The 22,311-nt window shown below is 38.4% G+C and overlaps 1 protein-coding gene across 5 annotated transcripts in view; it reads left to right on the forward strand.

The window, feature by feature from the left end:
- LOC107715969 (EH domain-binding protein 1-like) overlaps positions 1 to 22,311 on the forward strand; it is a 149,902-nt gene that overhangs the window by 76,975 nt on the left and 50,616 nt on the right. For 4 of the 5 annotated variants that reach the window (XM_016522246.1, XM_016522247.1, XM_016522251.1 and 1 more), the window contains 4 exons: positions 8,290 to 8,468; positions 10,666 to 10,714; positions 15,617 to 16,495; positions 18,197 to 18,457. In XM_016522246.1, coding sequence (XP_016377732.1) covers positions 8,290 to 8,468; positions 10,666 to 10,714; positions 15,617 to 16,495; positions 18,197 to 18,457 — 1,368 coding nt within the window. The remainder of the gene's footprint in view (positions 1 to 8,289; positions 8,469 to 10,665; positions 10,715 to 15,616; positions 16,496 to 18,196; positions 18,458 to 22,311) is intronic. The other variant, XM_016522249.1, reaches the window with a different exon arrangement.

The following is a 22,311-nucleotide window of genomic DNA, read 5'->3' on the forward strand; positions in this document are numbered from 1 at the left end:
GTGAACGTTTGGGCGGTGTTATGCAAATCTTCCCACACAGTGACGTAGACATGTGGGGGGAGTGTGTTTAAACGAGGCGTTTTAGGAAGGCGTGTACAAGTCTTAACTTTTATAAAAAATATCTCTTTGGGTTTGGGACTTTAGTCTTTGCAACTTTAGGGATCTTATCTATTCACGAACAGCTTGTAACACTCCAAAGAGAAAGGAAAATTTGAAATTGCATCATATGATCCCTTTAACCTCAGCATATATGTGAAGTTCACTGTTGTTCATCAGGATGGATGAATATGTATGTGATATATTTATATATATGGGTAGTCCTACACTACCGTTCAAAAGTGTGGGGTCAATAAGAGTTTTTTTAATTTTTTTTAAGAAATAAATATTTTTGTATTTTATTCAGCAATGATGCATTAAATGGATCAAAAGTAACCGTGAAGACTTTTACATTGTTACAAAAGGTTTGTATTTCAATTAAATGATGATCTTTTGAACCTTCCATTCAAGGAAATCACTATTTCCACAAAAATATTAAGCAGCACAACTGTTTTTGACATTGCTAATAATAATACATGTTTCTTGAGCACAAAATCACCATATTAGAATAATTTAATAAGGATCATGTGAACTGAAGACTGCCGTCACATGAATAAATTGAATAAATAAATAAAATGTATTAAAATAAAAAATAGTTTTTAAAAATTGTAACAATATTTCACAGTATTACAGTTTTTACTGTATTTTTGATCAAATAAATGCAGCCTTGCTGAGCATAAGACACTTTTTTTGAAAATGTTAAAAAATCGTACAGACCTCAAACGTTTGAGTGGTAGTGATTGTTAATGAATTCATGGTTCTGATATCACAAAACACAAAACGAAGATATTTTGAACACTGTTGGTAACCAAACATTCATTGTATGGACGACAACACCCTATCTTCAAAATATCTTCTTTAGTGTTCTACAGGAAAAATAGAAAGTTAAAGAGGTGTGAAGCAACATGACCTTGAGTAAGTCATGACATAATTTTTATTTTTAGTGAACTATCTTAGCAACGTTACACACTCATTTTTCATTCCTCATGAACAAGCCTATAAAAAAGTTAAAGCATTAATCACTATTAATTATTTTAATTGATTTTTCTGCTGTATGGGTTCAAAATCTTTCCAAGTACCGCCTAGTGTACCGCTGGTTGTGAATCACCGCATTTAATGTGAAGAAAACCTGGCATTTGTTAGAGTTTGGCGTTTTGTTGCTGGTTGTGTTTTTGTGTCTTTCATTAGCTTAAGAGTGCGTCTCTCTCATGCGTGATGCTGTTTGATGGTGTGAAACGTGCCACAGTAAAAGCCTTCCTTCCTGACTCCATCGATCCCCCTTCACACTCTGGCTGACGTATTGATGTGGGTGTGTTTTGATCAAGGCCTCGTTCAGATAGGGGCGACTTTGTAATTATATTCTTTTTAATTGCTTTCGCTTATCAGGGCTCTCATCTGCCAACGAGACCGTACCGCCGCGGACAACGATCTGACGGCGGAGCGGAGCATAGCACACCTGATGTTTCCCTCTCTTCCTCTCCTCATCCCTCTCTCCCTCCTTCTACTGCTGCTCTGCTCTTAATGAGTTTCCGTGTGCATTGCGGATTCATTGATAAATGATAGCTTTATCAGAGCAGATCGCTGAACTTCGCCTCCTGTAATTTGTTTGTTGAGGAGTGTTGTCTAAAGCAGATTAACACTGTATAGATTTAGATTTTCCTGCTCTACACACCCTCTCATCCCTGCTTTAACTAACAACGGAGCTTTAACACTATAAAAAATCTTTTATACGTTTGTTTGCCTTTTTTTCTCATGTCTACATTCGCCTCAGTAAATCGCATGGTTTTTTAGGGTTTGTTTAGCGTGGCGGTAATTTGAAGGTTGTTGTTAAGTTCGGTGTGCTTTGCCAGAAATGTTAGCATATTGATGATGTTTAGCGTTACAGTGATTTGAGTCATTCGGTATGTTTCGTGAATGCCTGCCTCCCTCCATCAGAGAGCTAACAGCGTGCCAGTCGCCTTTTTTGCTTTTCAATACTGTTTTTTTGTGCGTGCGCGTGTGCAGGCCTCACTAGATAAAGCTCATTTACACAGTTCAGAGTTTTGGGCTATGCCTCTTAGACAGTGTTTTTACCGCCTCTAACGTTAGATTACACCACATTACACATGTATAGCACACAAGCGTGTGCGGGAGATTTGCACTTGCTTGTATCCTCCCAAATTTCCTTATGTTTTACCAAGTGCTGCTGTGTTAAAATTTTTAAAGCCGTGTAGCTTAGCATGGGAAACAGGCCCTGGAAATGTGATTTAGTCATGCTCGCATATTTTGTGTTTTTGTACAAGGCCCAAAAAACTCCCCCTCAGCCTCAAGCTTAGGCAAATGAACTTTGCTCATTTCTGTAAGAAAACTTGGTAAGTTTGAAATGATGAAATTCATATGAAACTGCGGTCGTTTGAGTAGAGGTGAAAACATCTTTTTTTGTCTTTAAAAGGATAGTTCACCCAAAAATGAAAATTCTGTCATCATTTACTCATGTCGTTCCAAACCTGTATGAGTTGCTTTCTTATGTTGAACACAAAAGATTGCTGGTAATCAAACAGTTGGTGGTTACCATTGACTTCTATAGTTTTTTTTTTTCCTACTATGGAAGTCAGTGGTAGCCACCAACTTTTTGATTACCAGCAATCTTCAAAATATCTTCTTTTGTGTTCAACATAAGAAAGCAACTCATACAGGTTTGGAACGACATGAGGGTGAGTAAATGATGACAGAATTTTCATTTTTGGGTGAACTATCCCTTTAAGGAAGCAAAAGATATGAATACTTTTAAAGTTACAATCTTTTTTTGCAAATTTCGTACATTTCTGATCTGAAAGATTGTATTGTGTTGACGATTTCTAGAATCCTTCCTTTTTTTGATCTTTGTCAGATAGGACAATCTCTTCCACTTCAAAATGTTGCCTATTGGAGAGGCCGCTGCTTTGTGATTGAATTTCCATGCGGGCTTCAGTGTTTGCTGTTTTAAAATTACACTGTATAATTATAATAGTAATTTGATATTACTTTAATGTCTATAATATGCGTTCCTGTGGCATTATGTTCCATACAAGTTCTCATTTTTATAATTGAGCTTTTGATTTGGTTCAAAGCAGTTCAACGAATCTTTCACAATTGAATGTCCAAGATAATTAGAAACAAAAGTAAAGCCAGATTCAGAGATGCAAGTTTAGGGAAAATTCAGTCATTAGATTTAAGGTGCAGTTGAATAACTGAAAAACTATTACAGGAAGCAAACACATTGGTACAAGACAGTAAATAATTGAACTAATTGGACCACATCTTGACGAGTCAAATGACCGCCCCAAATCTGAACTGATGCAATGGGTCAGCTCTCTAAGACCAGAGTATGCTTCGTGTTTAAGAGAGTTATGAGAGTGCTAACCTCACACACACACACGCCATAGATAGATGTTGCCACAGGCACCTTAAGTGGATTACAACTTTTAAAGAGTATGTGTGTGATTTGAAGCTTCCGCTGTTTTGGTGCCCTGTGTGTGTGATTGCATCAGTTTAATGATGTCTTTTTTTTCCTTGCATTTCTGTTGAATTTCTCAGAATATGTTTGGGCCCTAGAGGTCTCTAGGTTAAAATGTTTAGTGTGACAGCAGGAAAATTTCATTTTAAGAGCACATTAATAGAATGTGCAATAAATGACAGTTGATTAAGAGTTTTTTTTTGCTCAGATCAACGGTTTTAAGCATAAGACTACCGTGCTGATCACATGACCTCTCCTAGTTCCTCTGCCAAACCCTTTCTCTCCGTCCTCTCTCTCACCCTTCATCTTTCCTACTCTCATTCAACACAGATTAAGTTTTCCCCCTCCTCATCTCTTTTTACCTTCTCCTCCCTCCTCACCCCTGTCCTCCACCATGTGTCAGGTGTGTGTGTACATTCGCTGCCATCATGAATAATGAATATCTTTTCTGTCTCCGTCTTATTTTTGGCAGATGTTGAAATGTGCTGCATGATTTTTTTTTGCTGTTTTGTTTTTTCCTTCCTTTGTGTGTGTGTGTGTGTTGGATAGTGATGAATGCATCTTCATTTTAATATGTACTGTTTGTGGAAAGAAACAGCACTGTAATCTTGTCCTCCAGCACAGAAACACACCGCTGCCAATCTTTTATTTTTCTCCTCCTATCCCCACACCCCCCTCCCCCCGCGACCACTGCTCAGGGCAAGACAGCGCAGCGTTTGATAAGTACACGCGCTCTATGTGACACCAGAAATCCCCGTCAGTGTTGTTTCAGTAGATACATGCAGTTCAGTAAGAACGTGCACTCAGTGCTGTGAGCTTGCGAATGAAGGCAGAACTTTTACACAGTTTCCACAGAACTGTTTTTTGTTCAGTTCGAACAATGAAGTACTGCTTCATCATGGAATGATGAAATGGAATGATCATTTTGAATTTAGATTTTTGATCAGTTTGTAATTTCAGTGCAATTCTGATGTTTTGTTGTAGAAAAGTTCAGTGATTGACAGGAGAAGTGTTCAGTAGTTTACATCTGAACCCTGAATTTGACAGTGAAACAGTTCAGCAGTTTATATTTGTGACCCTGGACCACAAAACCAGTCTTAAGTCGCTGGGGTATATTTGTAGCAATAGCCAAAAATACATTGTATGGGTCAACATTATTGATTTTTCTTTTATGCCAAAAATCATTAGGATATTAAGTAAAGATCATATTCCATGAAGATATTTTGTAAATTTCCTACTGTAAATATATTAAAACTTAATTTTTGATTCGTAATATGCATTGCTAAGAACTCATTTGGACAACTTTAAAGGCGATTTTCTCAATATTTTGATTTTTTTGCACCCTCAGATTCCAGATTTTCAAATAGTTGTATCTCGGCCAAATATTATCCTATCCTAACAAACCATGCATCAATGGAAAGCTTATTTATTCAATTTTCAGATGATGTATAAATCTTAATTTAGGAAAATTTACCCTTATGACTGGTTTTGTGGTCCAGGGTCACATTTGAACAGTATAGTTTACATTAGAACAGTTTACCAGTTTACATTCGCGAGAATTAAGCAGTTTACAATGGTACTGTTCAGCAGTTTGTTTAAATGGAATAATTCAGTTTATATTTAAACAATTCAGTAGTTTATATTTGAACAGTAGTTTACAACAGAACAGTTAGCGGTTTACATTTTTTAAAAATCAAGCCGTTTTTGAAACAGTTTACAATAGTACAGTTCAGCAGTTTGTTTAAACAAGTTTAGTTTACTTAATTCAGTAATTAATAAATGAACACTATAGTTTACGATCAAACAGTTTAGCAGTTTACATGTAAACAATTAAGCAGTTTTTGCAACAGTTTACAGTAGTGCAGTTCAGCAGTTGCTTTTTAAAAAAGAACAGTTCAGTTTAGATATTAAGTAGTTTATATTTGAACAGTATTGTTGAAAAGAGAACAGTTTAGAAGTTTATATTTAAAAAGGTTTTGAAACATTTCAGCAGTTTATATCTGAGGCATTCAGTTTTCAATTTAATAAAGTTTGCAGTGAGTCAGTCGTTTATATTTTTATCAGTTACCAATGCAACAGTTCAGTATATCTGAAGAGAACAGTTCAGCAGTTTATATTTGAACATCACAACAGTTCAGTAGTTTACAGGGGAACAGTTCAGTATTATACAGAGGAACAATTCAGTAATTTACTGGGGAACACTTCATTAGTTTTCAGTGAATACTTTAGCAAGTGTGGCAAGTTTAGCAAAATTGAACAGTGAGTCTTAAGTGTTTTTTATAGGTCATTTCAGTCATTGACTGTAAAACAGATAGATGCTTTAGAATCAACCCACCTCACAGAGGTGGAGGATGAATGAAATAACAGCCATGGTTCCTGGGAATTTAAACGTGTCTTGGTGTGTCAGTGCTACTGTTTTCCTCCCGCCGCGTAAATGTGCCACAGCGTACTGTTAGCCTAAAGAGCGCTCCTAAACGGCTGTTGTCTTCTAATTGCTTTAATAGCACCTGGCCGGTAATCCCAGGTAATTATTGAGCTGAAATTAGACCGCTACTTCAAACATCTCTTAAAAGGAGCAAAGACTGCCTCAGGAACTTACAGCTCTCTTATCATGCATGCCGGAAAAGTGACATGGATAAGTGGTTGCGGGTTTTGCATTTGTGTGGAGCTTAACGTGTTCTTCCCCACCCCCATGTAGCATGTGAGTGTATGCTGGGAATACTTGTTTAGTCCATTCAGTTCATCACACTTAGTTTCTGCTCTGGATAAATCACAGTTGTTGATCTCTGATTGAATATGAGACCCTTTAATAAGGGGAATATGCTTTTCATAATTAAATGGTTGAAGCGAGACTCTTGAATCCTAGTTTGATGTCACTTAACAGATTGTGCCAGTCACAAAAGGTACAACAGTAAAATAAAAGGAAGAATAAAACAAAATGAGCTTTGCTTATCAGTTATGTTCTACATTAAATGAGGTTTAGACTATGTAAATGTACATGACAGCAAATGATGTAAAAACATTCCTAATAACTATTGTTCATTGTTGGGAATTTGTTTGTATTGATCTGTGTTTACTGTTGTGGCGGAATCCTGAGCATTGTTATAAGTCTGTTTGTGTGTGTGTGTGTGCATGTCTCTCTCGATAGTAGAAAGGCTCTCGGAGCCCCAAGGGCTCCTCACTTGACTTTTCCCTCCTGCTCTTTCAAGACAACCTTAACCTTTCAGATTGTGCAGACAGATGTATAAACACACAAAAATAACACACTTGCCCTGGCATTCGTTCCGATCTTAGCATTTAATTATGATAATCTAAGAGGCAAGCATTCGAAGAATTTAAAGGAAGTTACAGCTTCAGCGTCTAGCCAATCTACTCAAACCACACCTTTAGGTTGTCACGGTTCCCTTTTATAATATCATTGTTGTTTTTGAATTTTGGTCTGTGATTTACATAAGTCTGCTCTGGGCCCCTCACAAGCATTTTTTAAGCCTGTGCGTCCTTGAATCCTCCTGCAGTAGCAGATTCTGTCCAAAAGGGGGCGGTGTTAAGCTGCCGTACATGCGTGAAATCTTGACCAGTTGACCTATAGCACTCTTATCAGTGGAATGGCAGCGTCTCTCTTCCTTTGCACACACAGATCCATACAGATACCTGTCCTATGATAATGTATTTCTGCTGGATGAGCACTCTTTTATAACATGTTAGATTTGTATTTAGATGTGGAATCTATCTGGGCTGCATTCATCAGATAGCTGCAAGTTTTGTCTAGGGCTATTTGATTATAAGTTATTGTGAGGAGAAAAATGCGTGCGCCTGCACCACAGAATATGAATTTTGAGCGTTACCATATCCGTAACGCGACGGCTCCTTTTTTAACGGGATTATGTCCGAAAGTGGCCAGACTCCCGGTGCGAAGGGGTTCTGCCGCTTTGTGTTTCTGGATTTGCGGGATTAGAATTCTCGTTCCTCCGTTTAGTTGGACTCTTAATCCAGACTGATACAGCTTCAAAGGCTGGTCTTTATTAATCACGTGTTTTCATTATCCATGGTCATACACTCCTTACAGACCAAAGCTCTCATTAGAATGAGCATGTAAGTCTTTTGTATGCATTTTTCTGTGTGTGTGTGTGTGTGTGTGTGTGTGTTTGTTCAAATTAGACAGAGGGTTCAACAGAAGCGACTTTTAACAAAGCTGAGTTTACAAAGCTAATTGGAGAGAGATGGGTTGGATCTGATGTTCTTGATTGGAATTTAAGGACTTTTGAAGAAAGGGACAATAAGAGGGTTGTGTGTGTGTGGGATAGAGAAAATTAGTCTGTATTTGAAAAAATGGTCAAAGCGTGGGCTAAATGAGTTATTAATTTAGTGTACAGTTCATGTTTCCGTATAATTACAAGAAGTTGTGTTTCTCTCATTTGTTTCCCTTGTCTGCATACGTTATGCAACACATTCCTATTGTGTATAATGAAAATAAAAAAGTTTCTTTCTTTTTTTTTAATCTTGTATATTTAATATATTTGTAATATATTTTAGAACATATTTCTATTAGTGTTTTGATAAATAAATAGTCTGTGAGATGTATTGATCCAGACATCTGAGTATGTTCATTTCCAAGTCAAAGCTGACATGTCATTAATTTTTTTAATAATTTTAATCTCAATAGCACATATTAATCTCTCTTTTTCTACATCCTTCCCTCTCTTTCTCCTTCTCTATAGCCCAGTCCAATTCCTAGTCCTGTTCTTGGTGGGAGGCCGAATGCAAGTCAGTCCCTGTTGGCCTGGTGCCGTGAGGTCACGAAAAACTATAGAGGCGTCAAAATCACCAACTTCACCACTTCCTGGAGAAATGGACTAGCATTCTGTGCCCTGTTACACCACTTCAGACCCAACTTAATGTAAGCCATGCACATTCATGACGATACACACTTTTATACAAGCATCATTACACACAGGAAGTGCTTCTTGAGGTGGTTCAGTCAGCAGTACCCATGTTTAGAGCATGGGGTGCTGACTCAACTTACCCCACGTTAAAGGTATACCTCTCCCAAAAATGAAAATTGTAATATTGTCTTTTGTGTTTCACATAAGAAAGAAAGTCATAGAGGTTTGGAAGGTGAGTGAATGATTTTCAGTTGTTGCCTTTGATGATGCCTTTGAATCATCAGATTACTCAATAACGTTTTTATAATTAATAGCGACAGCCCTAAACTGTATATATACACAACTCTCTTAATTCACCTCTCTCTCTCCCCTTCTGTGAGAATCTCACTTTGTGTGGGGGGTCTAATATGGTTTATTATGGAGAGTTTTTAATCCCTCTGTCTTATTTCTGAACATTTCTGTGTCTGGTCTCATCAGGAATGACTCAAATCCTCCTTAATTACTACACTTACAGCAGATTCATCACAGTGCTGACAGCGCCACGGCCAGCCACCCTCTGGGTTTAGCATACGCTAAAGTACCAGGAATCTGGCCGCCATCTATTTAAAGGTGCAGTAGGAGATCTTGGAAAATGCTAATTTTAGCCTGATAGCACTTAAAGCGAACCTGCAATCGCCGTCCAAAGCCACTCCCACTTAACGCATTTACGCTCACAGACCAGAATACCAGAGACAACATTACTACAATAGGCTACATCAGAGGTTCCCAATTCCAGCCCATGTTCCGAAGTGAAGTAAACTTCAACGGATTTCCCCCCCTCAGGCAGTAGGGAGCAAAAGCCACGCCCCCTGAACGCATTTACTCTCACAGACCAGAGACAACATTACTACAATAGGCTATCAGGTTCCCAATTCCAGCCCATGTTCCGAAGTGAAGTAAACTTCAACGGATTTCCCCTGCTCAGGGGAGTAGGGAGCAATGAACACTGTGTAGGGATATCGATCGGAACACAGTTCATGCACGTAGCTCACTTCTAACGAGCTGGCGCGAGGACTGGATTAACCGCTGGGCTACATCATGTGTCATTCACCGGTGAGAAATCTTTAAAAGTACTACAATACCAGGAAGAAAGATCGGGTTGTTGAACGTGCTGATGACGTATCCTGTCTGCGCGAACTGGGTGCGCAGAGGTATGCTAATACATACGTTGACAGGCAGGTAGGAAAGCATATTAAAAAGCGTTTTGATTGGACGAACATTTCTTGATCCTACGCCTTCCACAGAATATATAAATACAGACAAATACATTTAGACCACTTAACTTAATGATTGCTATCGGGATATGAAACGACTTTCAACCAGCATAACAAAAAAAATTTCTGAAGACAATCACCTATTGCACCTTTAAGGAAGATATTGACTGATTTATTATCTTTGATATTTTTACGAAACATTTATTGACAACGTTTTTGACATTTTCTCTGCACCTTTCACTCGCACTATTCACACAACCTGAGAGACAACCTGCTGTTTGCTTCACGCTTTATCATATAGTGCATGAGTGATCAGTGACCATTATTCCAGAAAAAAAGTAAATTTCTTCATCTCTGCAATGAATTTTCTGTTGCTGTAACCAAGAATGCAGGCAGAAGTATTAACTAATAATATTGTAGTATACTTTTCAAGATAGAATCAAACTGAATAAAATGTGCAGTATTACCAGCTTAATATGCAGTTTAACTAAAAATGTGGCTTGTTACAGAAGTGAAGTGTGTTTATAAATGCTGTTTCATGTAGAGAAAGTCCTCAGAGGGCTTTTAAAGCACATTGTGCCCCAGGGGACAGTACACAGCCCACATCAAGGTTTGAATGACATGTAGTGAATGCTGAGGCTTATGATATAAGCAAAATGAAGGATATTGTCCATTTTTAGAGTAGCCCACTACTGTTTCCCCTGCTGAAGAGGAAAGACCCCAGGCACACAGTGGGTAGTGTGATGGAGAATGAGAGATGAAACGTTTAATGTGTTGAGTGGTTGAGTAAAGGTTTTGTGTGTGTGTGTGTGTGTGTGTGACTAATTTTGCTTGCACACACGCACACTCTATTAGTTGTGTTGATTGCAGAGCTGTGAAATTGCATGTTACAGCCATTACATGAGACGCATATTTAAAGCTAACTTTCTCTCTCTTGCTGTTCTTTCCTCCCTCCTAGTGACTACAAGGCTCTCAATCCTCAAGATATTAAAGAAAACAACAAAAAGGTAAATGCTACACACTCTCTTCCTCTCTTCGTTTGTTTGTGCATCAGTAATCCTCCTCATAGGTGATTTATTTTGTTATAACTCTGATTCACTCCCACCCAACGTTCTCTAATTGCCACTTTCAGAACGCGGCTCCCCTGCTGACACTGATGGAAAGCGTGTGTGTGTTTGTGCGTGTTTGCTCGTGTTTGTGTGGATGAAGGAAGTCACCTGGGAGTCGTAAGATAGCATCATAATTCATAAACATGCTATAAATGAACTTTACAGGCTTCTCCACAGAGGGAGAAGGAAAGAGAGGGAGGGAAGGAAGAGAAATAAAGGGATGTTAATCACACACTTTGGACCAAGGTGGTCCAAACAGAAGACACACACACAAACTTGTAAATATACTTGACCTCCCATTAACTTCTGTTGTTTTAAATTAAGCACTTATAATCTTATAATACTTATAATCTCTACACCAAACCCAAGCCCTTATAGACTTTTGAAATATTATTATTATTTATTTTTTATTTTTTAACAATAGTTTTATATGGATACAGTAATTGCATTTTGATCCACACCAAATCAGCATATTAGAATGATTTCTGAACGATCATGTGACACTGGATGGAACCTTTATAAAAAAAAAGACAGAATCTGTTGCACTGCACCCCCTCCCATTCCTCCTTTTTTCTTTTACTTTCTTTTAGTCACTTTCTCCCGTTATTGTTTTACATTATACCTTGTTCCATCTATTCAGGAATTTTCAGTGGGATGTGCATGACGAATGAGCTTTGAGAGAGTGAGGAAGGTGTGAATGTTGCTGTCAGCTCTCAAATGCCTGTTTAAATAAACCGCCAGGTGGCTGTGCCAACAAGGATCACTCCAAGCATCTCTCTTCCTCTCTCTCAAAACACACACACACAATGCACAGCAGTGCACGATACGGAGCAAATGTATATTTGCTGAAGAGTTGCTTCCTGGATTAGTTTGGAATCTATTTGGATTTGTGGATGTTTAAAACTTAATTCCTCTGTAATTCCGCTCCAATGAACGATCACTGTATTCTGGAGCGCTGCAGATGAACTCCATTTAGACTTTATTAGGTGTATTTAATGTGCTCCTCACTCTCTCCTTTCCCTGTATTCCTTTCATCCATCATCACTTTACCCTACACTCAATACCTGCAGTCACTTCCTGAGTTCATTTCCTGCTCTCTCTTGTTCTGGGACTATCATATACACAGTTTTTCTCTCTCCAACACAGTGAAGAGTGCGTCCTTTCGCTGTCTTTCAACAATAAATGTCTATCCCAAGATGAGGAGGTTAAGAGCACTCTCTATACAGCCCCAAACACACACATATATATAAACTGCATTCATTTCCATTTGATAGAAGCAGCGCGACCCTCTCTGGCCCAGCCATGATTGCAATAATCTCCATTGAAATATGACAGATAAGAGCAATCAATAGCAGTGGGGAGAGGAGAGGACGGTTTGGTCATACAGGCAGTGAAAAGAATTATTTTCTGTGTGTGTGTCTAGAGAGAGACCAGCTGTAATTTCCCATGATATCTGATCTGTGCACGCACGTGTGCACGTGCATGTATGTGTTCCTCGATAAATGTGTGGACAGGGGGGAAAAGCCCCTCTGGCTGTGTGTGTGACTGACAGCGATGGATACCTGTCAATCATTCAGCGATGTCATTCACAAAACAAAACGCTTTTCATTGTCCGTTTAGCGTGGGGGAGGGGCTGACCGTCCGGAGCAGGAAGGGAAAGTCTTAAACACACAATTACACAGTTCACACGGGTTATTAGTGCCGCTGCATCATTTATACACAGATAGAGAGCAAACAGCACATTTCTGTCAGTTGAATAAATGGCTTTTGTAGTTATTAATGCAGTACATCAGCAGCATGTTTTTGGTCTTAATTCATCTGGATGTGTTTGGTAACACACACTTGCACACAAACTGCTGTTTACATGGTATATTTATTTTAATCAAGCATGATTTGTTGTTTTGAAGACTAAAGCAATGACACACAGAGACACTCTTCTTTTTTTCCCTCTCCCAGGCAGCTTGATGCTCTCTGTAAATAAACATTGATACATACACTCTTCATAATCTATGTAAAAATTAAAATAATGATAATTTAATTACTTTAATAATAAATATAAATAAATATTATATATAATTTTATCCTTTGATTCACTATGTATATTTCCTTTTCCTTTATTATTATTATATGTTTATACACTACCGGTAAAAGTTTGGGATCAGTACGATTTTTGTTTTTTTGTTTTTTTTATAAATTAATGCTATTATTCAGTAAAGACATGTTAAATTGATCAAAGTTGACAGTAAATACGTTTATAATGATTTATAATGTCTCTGTTTCAAATAAATGCTGTTCTTTTCAATTTGGTGTTCATCGAAATATCCTGGAAAAATGTAACACAAATTTCAGTTTTCAACATTGATAGTAAGAAGAAATGTTTCTTCAGCACTAAATTAGTGTTTTCAGAGAATAATTTCTGAAGGATCATGTGACACTGGAGTAATGACTGCTGAAAATTCGGCTTTATCACAGAAAAAAATTACTTTTTTTAAATATATTAAAACATAAAACATGTTATTTTAAATTGCAATAATAATTTTTAGTTTTACTGTTTTTACTGTATTTTTTTTTTTTTTTTTAAATGCAGCCTTGCTGAGCATATAGGAGACTTCTTTCATGTTTCATTTATACTCTCCGGTCACAAACTGTTTTGCTTTTCTTTTCTTTTTTTTCTTTTTTCTTTTATTTCACATATGAAAGATACTATTTTGTTTTGGGTCACATTCAGCTGCAGTGTGAATGTAGCTCAAGTTTAAGAATCTCCAGCAGACACTTTAGTTTCATTCATTCCACCAATTATACACTCTTTCTTTAGAGCTAAACCCCAAACAACATATACCTGCAGACTTTTTTTGTTTCCCCACCCTTATTCATTCCCCTTTTTTCTATTCAGCTGTCTGTACCTTACATTTCCCTCACTCTGCAAAGCTCTGCATCACCATCGCTATTGTTAGCCTGCAGCAAACGAGAAGGCACGAGAGAAAGAAAGATGTGATTAATTGTAAATTGAGAATAGGCTTTCCTTTGATTATCCCTCCCCACCCTTTCTCTTGCTTTCTCTCTCTCTCACTCACGGCAATAAAGGGGACAAACCTGATAAAGTCAGTAGATGGGTAAACGGCAGAGGTTGAGACAATAGTCAACATTTGTCAACAGAGTGAAATTCTCTCGGCCATCAGCTCGACTCTGATAGCAGCTCTGATAAAGCGAATCGGGGGAGGGCGAGACAGAAGGTTAATTTGTAGGCTTTTCTTTATACTGTTGTATTCTCAAATTCTTAAGAGAAAGAGAAAGTAACTTTTTTTCATTCATTCGGTGGATTATCGCGATAATGTCAGCCAGTTTACTTTAACTTCTTCCTTCCGTTTTTCTCTCTCTCTCCCTCTATCTCCTGATCAGGGATTGAGTTTGGCTGTTTGATTATCTGCCTGTTCTCCTCAACCGGACAAATCAGTGCAATTATACTCACTGCTGAGAGAGAGAAAGAGAGAGAGAGAGAGTGACGGAAAGGGGGAGAAAGAGAGAGAGAGAAAGTGAGAGAGATGGAAGGAGGGCGAGTGGGAGATGTATGCGATAAGACTGAGGCAGGATTAGTTTAGTGTTTCTTGGTATCGTGCTCTCTTATCATGGAGAACCATCCTTGACATTAGCTGTCACCGCCTGCCGCATCCTACTGATCCCAGCTTGTCTTATCCCAAATCTAATTCCTGCATGCACCCTACACCCTAACTGTCCCTCCCTCCCATCACCCTACAAGCCCTGTTCTTCCCTTTCACCCTTTACCCTGTGTTTTCTTTTTCCTTCATCCCATACTGTACCTTGACCTTCTTTCCCACTCTACAGCCTATAGTTTACCATTTTACCCTGCACCCAACCATTCATTTTCACCCCCTCACCCTCCAACGTTTGTCCCTTTCACCCTTTCACCTTTATTTCAACTAATGCACTACCCATCCCACCTCATATTTATTTCATCCTTCCCTTTCTTCCGACAGCCTGCTATATATTCTCTCTTAAACCTCCCTTTCCAACTTCCCTCAAGTAGTCCAAATTAACACCCACTATAATCCAAATATAATAATTGACTTTGATAAATAAATCTGTAAAAGACTCTTTAAAAAAAAAACAACCCCGCAACATGTTCATTTTTTATTTTATTTTAGGTCTATAGATTTAGAACCCTATAGAATAGACTGATCCATATTTATTTATTTATTTGTTTATTTACTTATTTATTTACTTTTAATTTTATAGAATGAGTCTGTTTATTTAATTTAATGAATGATTTGGTTGACAAGTTTTATTTTATTTTAAAAATATCAGTTCGTATCTATCATACTGTCTCTATCGATCACTCTGTCATATGTTCTGTCATATATTCTATTGTTTATGCATTTATTTACAATTTATTAATTATTTATTTATTTTTCATTTTATAGAACAATTGTCTGATCCAGATTTTTTTTTTTTTTTGGTTTATTTTTAATTTAGAAGAATTATTGTCTGACCCAGACTTAATTTAGTTATTTTGATGAATGATTGGGTTGACAGATTTATTCTAGTTTAGTTTAGTTTAGAATTTAAAGTAAATTTTGCACCCTATATTCAGCTGTAGTGTTGTTTTAGTTTGTTACAAAGGAATAACACAACTGAAATTAAATCCTTTTTTTTTTCTTCAATCAATCCTTCTTTTTTGGTCCACCAGTTCTTGTTTTATTTATTTACTTTATTGTTTCATTTCATACAGTCCTTTATTGTCTATGCTTTATTTTCAACATCATCTGTTTTTTGTGTATGCAGGCATATGATGGCTTTGCCAGTCTGGGAATCTCTCGGCTTCTGGAGCCATCTGACATGGTTCTGCTGGCAATCCCGGATAAGCTGACGGTGATGACATACCTGTATCAGATCCGGGCACATTTCAGCGGTGAGGAACTCAATGTTGTGCAGATCGAAGCCAACAGCAGTTGTAGCACATACAAAGTTGGAGACTTTGAAACGGACACAAACAGTTCTATCGACCAAGACAAGTTCTACGCCGAACTTAACGACATTCACCGTGAGCCCACTAATCAGGGTGCTGCAGCAACCAATGGTGGTCATGGTGTTAAAGAAGAGCAGGAAGTGAAGTCAGTCATGACAAGCGGAGGATCTGGTTCTCTATCCGCCTTCCCAGGGGAAGTTCTAAAAGATGTAGTTCCATCTTTACGGGCGTCTACGGCAGACCGTGTCTCTCCAGCAGCACCAACCGTCACTGAACCTCACCCACGACCCACCCAATGCACCAGAACCAGCCTGGAGACCTCCACCAGCCAACCTCCCACTGCAGAACAGAAAAAACTCCTCAAAGCCGATACACTGGACATGGGTGGCCCGTCTCACAGGCTGGAGAGAGAAAAGGAGAGCGGGCAGTCGGGTGGGTTGACCGCCGCTGACACCAGAGACTCCAGGGAGCAGCACGAGACCCCACGGCCTGGCGAAAGACAAACTGAATCTGGGTCACCCACGTGGCACACCGGGTCTTCTCTAACAAACACACACAAACTGGGCTTCACATATAACAGAGACACTGATCTAATCAAGAAGAAGAGAGCGAGTTTGCGCCACTTTGAATCTGACAGCACCTCAGACAGCAGTGCCCAGACCAACCACACACACACACCTGCTAAACTCACTCAGGTAATTGTCAACACAAGCGTGCTTACATATTCACATAAATCTGAGCAAAATGTTCTATCTGTCTGTCTGTCTGTCTGTCTGTCTGTCTGTCTGTCTGTCTGTCTGTCTGTCTGTCTGTCTTTCTTTCTTTCTCATTATGAAAATTCATTGGTCAGAAAGTGCGAGAACCCTGTTGAGCAGTCAAAATGACCAAACCAAACAAGCAAACAACATCAAACATACAGTGGGTATAGAAAAGAATCACCCCTTTTAAATAATCACATTTTGTTGCTTTGCAGCGTGAAATGAAGATGGACACAGTTTTTGTTTTATCCAGCTGCATTTACTCAGTGAAACTTATAATATCCAAGTGAAAGATAGAACACCAACATGTCAGAAGTCCTTGCTAGTGTATCTGAAGCAAACGGTCAACTATGGGTGGCAAGGCACTGTCAAAAGATCTCCGGAATAAAGTTGTGGACAGGCACAAGTCAGCAGATGGATACAAAAAATTTCAAAGGCTTTATCAATGCCTAGAAGCACAGTGAAGTCTATTATTAAGAAGTGGAAGAAATTTAACTGAACTTGTTCTGCAAAGAAGAGTGGGCAAATATTGCAAAGTCTAGATGTGCAAAGTTAGTAGAGACAAATCCCACCAGACTAAAGGCTGTAATTAAAGCAAAAGGGTGGTTCAACAAAATACTGACATAAGGGGCTGATCCTTTTTCCAATTCAGTGATTCTGGTTTTGTAATTTTTTTCTGACATGTTGGTGTTATATCTTTCACTTAGATGTTATTAGTTGCACTGAGTAAATATAGCATTTTTTATAACAAAAACGGTGTCCGTCTTCATTTCAGGCTGCAAAGCAACAAAATGTGATTATTTTAAAGGGGGGGGGGGAATTCTCTTTTTATACCCACTGTAAATACACACAATTGTAGGTAACTAACACAGGTAGCATGCATGTTAAATTAATAATTCCCTCAACACTTCCAACAGAAAACCAGTTACAGCTTAAATGGGAAAACTGCCATATAAAATCAAAGCACATAAAACAGTTTGAAGCTTTTTACATGTTTGATATTTTTGCCATTTTTTGAGACGCCTGATCGGCACAGACAGCAGCCGCGTGTCACTCGGAGTGGCATGTCATTATGTACGGGCCGTTCCGCCTGCAGCTCTAATACTGACATGGGTTATAGCGTGTTCCGCATGAGAGCCTCTCCTCATCTATACAGCGTATACACATTCACACACACACACACACACACACTTGCAGGTATTGCAGCACAACTTTTATCACACTCTTGCCATGTATCACTGTCATTCCTTCCACTAAATAACTTTCCAGCTTAGATTTGTCCTGATTTTATTTTGACGTCATCAAGGCCTCAGCAGTGACATGAGAGGTGCGTTACCATGGCGACAGTTTGCACCACCTTAAGTTTGTTGGTGCTTCATTTGGTTGTTTTACTGAATATGTTGCACAGTGTAGATACCTGTAGATACCTTAACAGTGATCAGGAGCAAAAGTCACTCTATCTCCTCTCAACTGTCAGAATCACCGCCATACCAATCAGCCAACCAGCTGCTTGCTGGAGCCCGTAATGAGAGCGCAAAGCTGATAGCGTTTGGAAGAGATTCTAATCTGACTCGCACAACATATAGGGTGATGGGGCATCCACAGATTTGTTCTTATGTCATGTTTTTTTTTTTCCAGGAAGTTGTACCCGCCCCAGTGTCTAACACCAGTGAAGAGAAGGTGAAACAGATCATGGTTATACAAAGTGAAACTTGGTTACACTCAAAGTTGAATAAAATCTCTTTCTCTGCATTGCAGAAGGTCCTGTCTCGTCAAGAGGAGCTGAAGGAGAGGGCCAGGCTGCTATTGGAACAGGCCCGTAGAGATGCTGCCATGAAGGCTGGAAACAAAAGCACCACTAATGCACAGTCACCCACACACACTCCACAGATTATTGATGTAAGTTCACACACACATACACACTTTTGCTTAGATATCGATATTCATAGATTTCTGTTGTTTTTACACGACTGTTCACAATTTTGGGACTTTGGGATTTAATCTCTTAATGTTCGCAACCTGCATTTATTTGATAAAAAATACAATAATAACAGTAATACTGTGAAATAGTTACAAAATTATATATATATATATATATATATATGTGTGTGTGTGTGTGTACTTTATTATTATATATACTTTATTTTTACATTGTAATGTATATATGTGATTTATTCCTGTGATGGCAAAGCTGAATTTTCAGCAGCCATTACTCCGGTCAAATGTGCTCAAGAAACATTTATTGGTAATACTTTACAATAAGATTCCATTTGTTAAAATTAATTACATTAATTTACATGAACTAACAATGAAAAATACTTGTAAAGCATTTATTAGTTTTAGCTAGTGTTAATTTTAACATTTACTAATGCAATATTAAAATCAAAATTTGTACAGTATCTGTTAATATTATTTATTCGACCTGAGCGAACATGAATTAACAATGAACAGGTGCATTTTTATTAACTAACTTTATCAAAGATTACAGGTTTTTATCACTTGCATGAATTCACTGTGGTTATAATAATAATAATAATAAATGTTAAGCATTTGGCCCAGTCTGCAACGGCTGGCCTTGGTCCCGAGATGGGCCGACCGACCCGATCAGTGGTTACTCAGATTGGACGTTCAGTCAAAATCAAGCACGTCATCGGAGAGAGTGCAGCATGAGCTAATTGTCAGTAAAAGCTAGATAATGGACTGTAAAAAAAAAAAGGAAAGGCGGTGCAGCAAAACTTCAAGAAAGCAAAAAAAGGGTTCTTACGTCCAATGCTGTGTAAAATTAACCAAACTCTTTTCAAAAGGTTTAAATTCCTTATCGTAGAACCCCCGTATATTTGAAAATGTCATTGCTTTGTGATAATTGGTTACAAGTGTTAGCTAGCCTTTTACTGAATTGCATGACTGAAATATCAGCAGATAAGGTGGGATTTAGGATAAACAGACTGCTGTAGGCTACTTGCAATGTAGTCTAACACATCTAAAAACCTATAGCAATAGCCATAGTACTGTAGACATTTGTAATGAACTTTACTTTGAATACATAGCTACTCATATATCAATACATTCATACATAGGTTACAGTATGTAATTAATCCTTAGGTAGGGTGGAACATAGGCTTGTGTTACAGGCACTCGTATACAATAGTTAGATGAGGAATTATAAGCCATTGTCTTACTTATGTTCTCCCTTGTCTGAATCGTGTGGTCATTTATTCAAAGCTAGAATGTTGCTGGACCCAGTGCAGACAGCAATGAGAGAGACACACCCTGACACAGATGCTGCCAGTTTCTTAATACTGTGGCTTTAATTAACCATTAATTTAACCCTTAGGATAGGAGGAACCTGTGCATGTGTGTCACACACACACAGATCACAATCACACACATACCTTTACTGTATGTGTAAATTTGTTATATAGGCCTACGTGTGCTCTTTAAAAAGTAGTAAGCATTGTTGCCAGTCACGTATATTAAATGTTTATATATTATTTCACCATGTGTACACAATACACAACTGTAAATCGTGAATGTGCGTGTCCATGGTAATGTGGGCTTGTGTGGCTACAGTGCCAGGGCTGGATTTCCCCAAAAATTCCCAAAAGAGTATTGCTAAGTGCATATACACCTGTATAGTAAGTCCTTACCACTGTTCCCAGCTCCTCTCAGGATGCTCCTTTGTCCTGTCAGACAGGAAGTAATAGAGAGTAATATTATTCTGTAGCCAAGAGCCTGCATGCTAGAGTCTCTCATTTCACACAGGACAGGTCTTTAAGGGTTACTCAAGGACTCCAGGTAGTGATGTAGGAAGTGACCAGTCAGAGAACCTCAAACGCTAAATAAACATGCTCTGCTGAGCTCAGTACTGCAGGACGGCTGACACTTGACGTTGGAAAGCTCAGGCCACATCCAAATAACATTTCAGTTCTCCTCCTGACATCCTGTTTTAGGGGAAGAAGAGTGTGAAACGCAGTGGCATAAACATACAGAACCACAGGGGAGGGGTTTTCAGGACATGATGAAATATCTGGCGTGTGGCGGATTTATTCAGACGTTTTGCTGTATGAATTTTTAAAAGGAAATGAGATGCCCTTGAATGAAATTCATAAGAAATCAAAGAACAGGAACAAGAAGGCACCTCAATGTGATGCTGCCCTAAATAAAAAAATATTTTTTTTTTTTCAAAGAAAAATATTTTCTTTTCTCGTAGTCTCTCTCTCGTGCAAAAGTCCTCTGTGCTCTGATGAAGGGGAGATGGTCCTCGTGCTGTAAATTAACCACAAATTAGCGTCAGTGTGTGCGTTCACAATGCCTCCATCCCAAGGACGATGTGCTAATGAGGCTTCGGTGCATTAGCCTGCCGGAATATTGAATTGTTTCACTTTTTAATAGAAAACATTGATCAAAAGGGAGCGTGGCTTGGCACGCTGGTAATTGTTAGTGATTTAGATTAGATTAGTTGATGTCTTGTTTTGATTAGTAAGCCCTGTTATCTTATCACTGGCCTCTGCATGAAGCTCCTCCACTAAGAAAAGACTTTACGCTTTAGCATGCAGAGGGAATATTTTAATTAAATTAAGACTTGCTAGAGATGGAGGGGTGAAAGTGAGGATGGATGAGAAAGAGAGAGAGGGAAGTCATTGGGGTGTAGTGAGCTTTTCAGTCGCGCAAATGGCATGGGCCGAAATGCTATGTGCTTTCTTTTACTGCTAAATGATCCTGACGTTCAGATGAAAGACAGAAAAACAGGGCAGATTTGAGAATATTCAGTTTGATATTAAGGTATTTACTGTATCTTTAATCAAATAAATGTGACCTTGGTAAGCATAAGAGACTTCTTTCAAAAACATTTAAAAATAGTACCAATGCAATTTTTTTGAACTGTAGTCTATTAATTTTTTAAATATCTTGATTGCTTTTGTACACAGTACAAGCTATCAAGTTTTGCTGTCGGCTGTTGTCTTTTTTTTTCCTAAAGCAACTAGCCCTTGTAATATCCTGCCTCAACTTTCAACAGGATATAGAAGTTAAACAAATTTTCAAAACATTTCAAAGTTTCTCCATGTTTGCAATATTGTTAGCAGTTAGCATACAGACTTGATTGTGCGTGAGAGTGTGTTGGATGACCAGCGGACCAGTCATTGTCCTCAGCCAGTGGTGTGTTTCAGTGGGCCCATCAGTGAGCCCACCTCTCTCATCAAGAACTGCTCTGTGTGTATGTGTTTCTCTTGTTCTTTTACATGCCATGTTAATTGTGCTGCATTGGCTCTCTTGCTTTGATCTTTGCCACCACTGTCTGTTTCCTTCTCTCTCTCCCTCTCTCTTTGTCTCTGCTTCACTTTCTGTCTCCTGCTCTTCTACTCTTTGCTAACTCTGTGTATATGTGTGTGTTTAGGTCTTTGATAGTAGGATTATTTAGTAGTGGTCATTGTACTATGGGTAGGTGGCCTTCACAATCCATTAGGACCAAACCTCTCCGTCGCTCTCGTATTCTTCACCCCCTGGTGAGAGCAAATCGCTAATTAATGAAAAATTTGAAAAAGCACAGCGGCACAACACCCCTTCATGCTAGTGTACACATACATACATTCTTAAAGGAATGTTCCAGGTTTAAGTTAAGTGCTATTGACAACAATTGTGGCATAGTGTTGACTACAGCAAAATAATTTAATCTCATCCTCAGTTTTTTAACAAAGGCAAATATTGGGCTGGTAAAACATTTAGTGATTCCAGAAGATTTAAAAGATGCAATG

This window comes from Sinocyclocheilus rhinocerous, unplaced genomic scaffold (assembly GCF_001515625.1).
Source record: "Sinocyclocheilus rhinocerous isolate Xijiao unplaced genomic scaffold, SAMN03320098_v1.1 scaffold749, whole genome shotgun sequence".
In the NCBI taxonomy this organism is placed as follows: Eukaryota; Metazoa; Chordata; class Actinopteri; order Cypriniformes; family Cyprinidae; genus Sinocyclocheilus; species Sinocyclocheilus rhinocerous.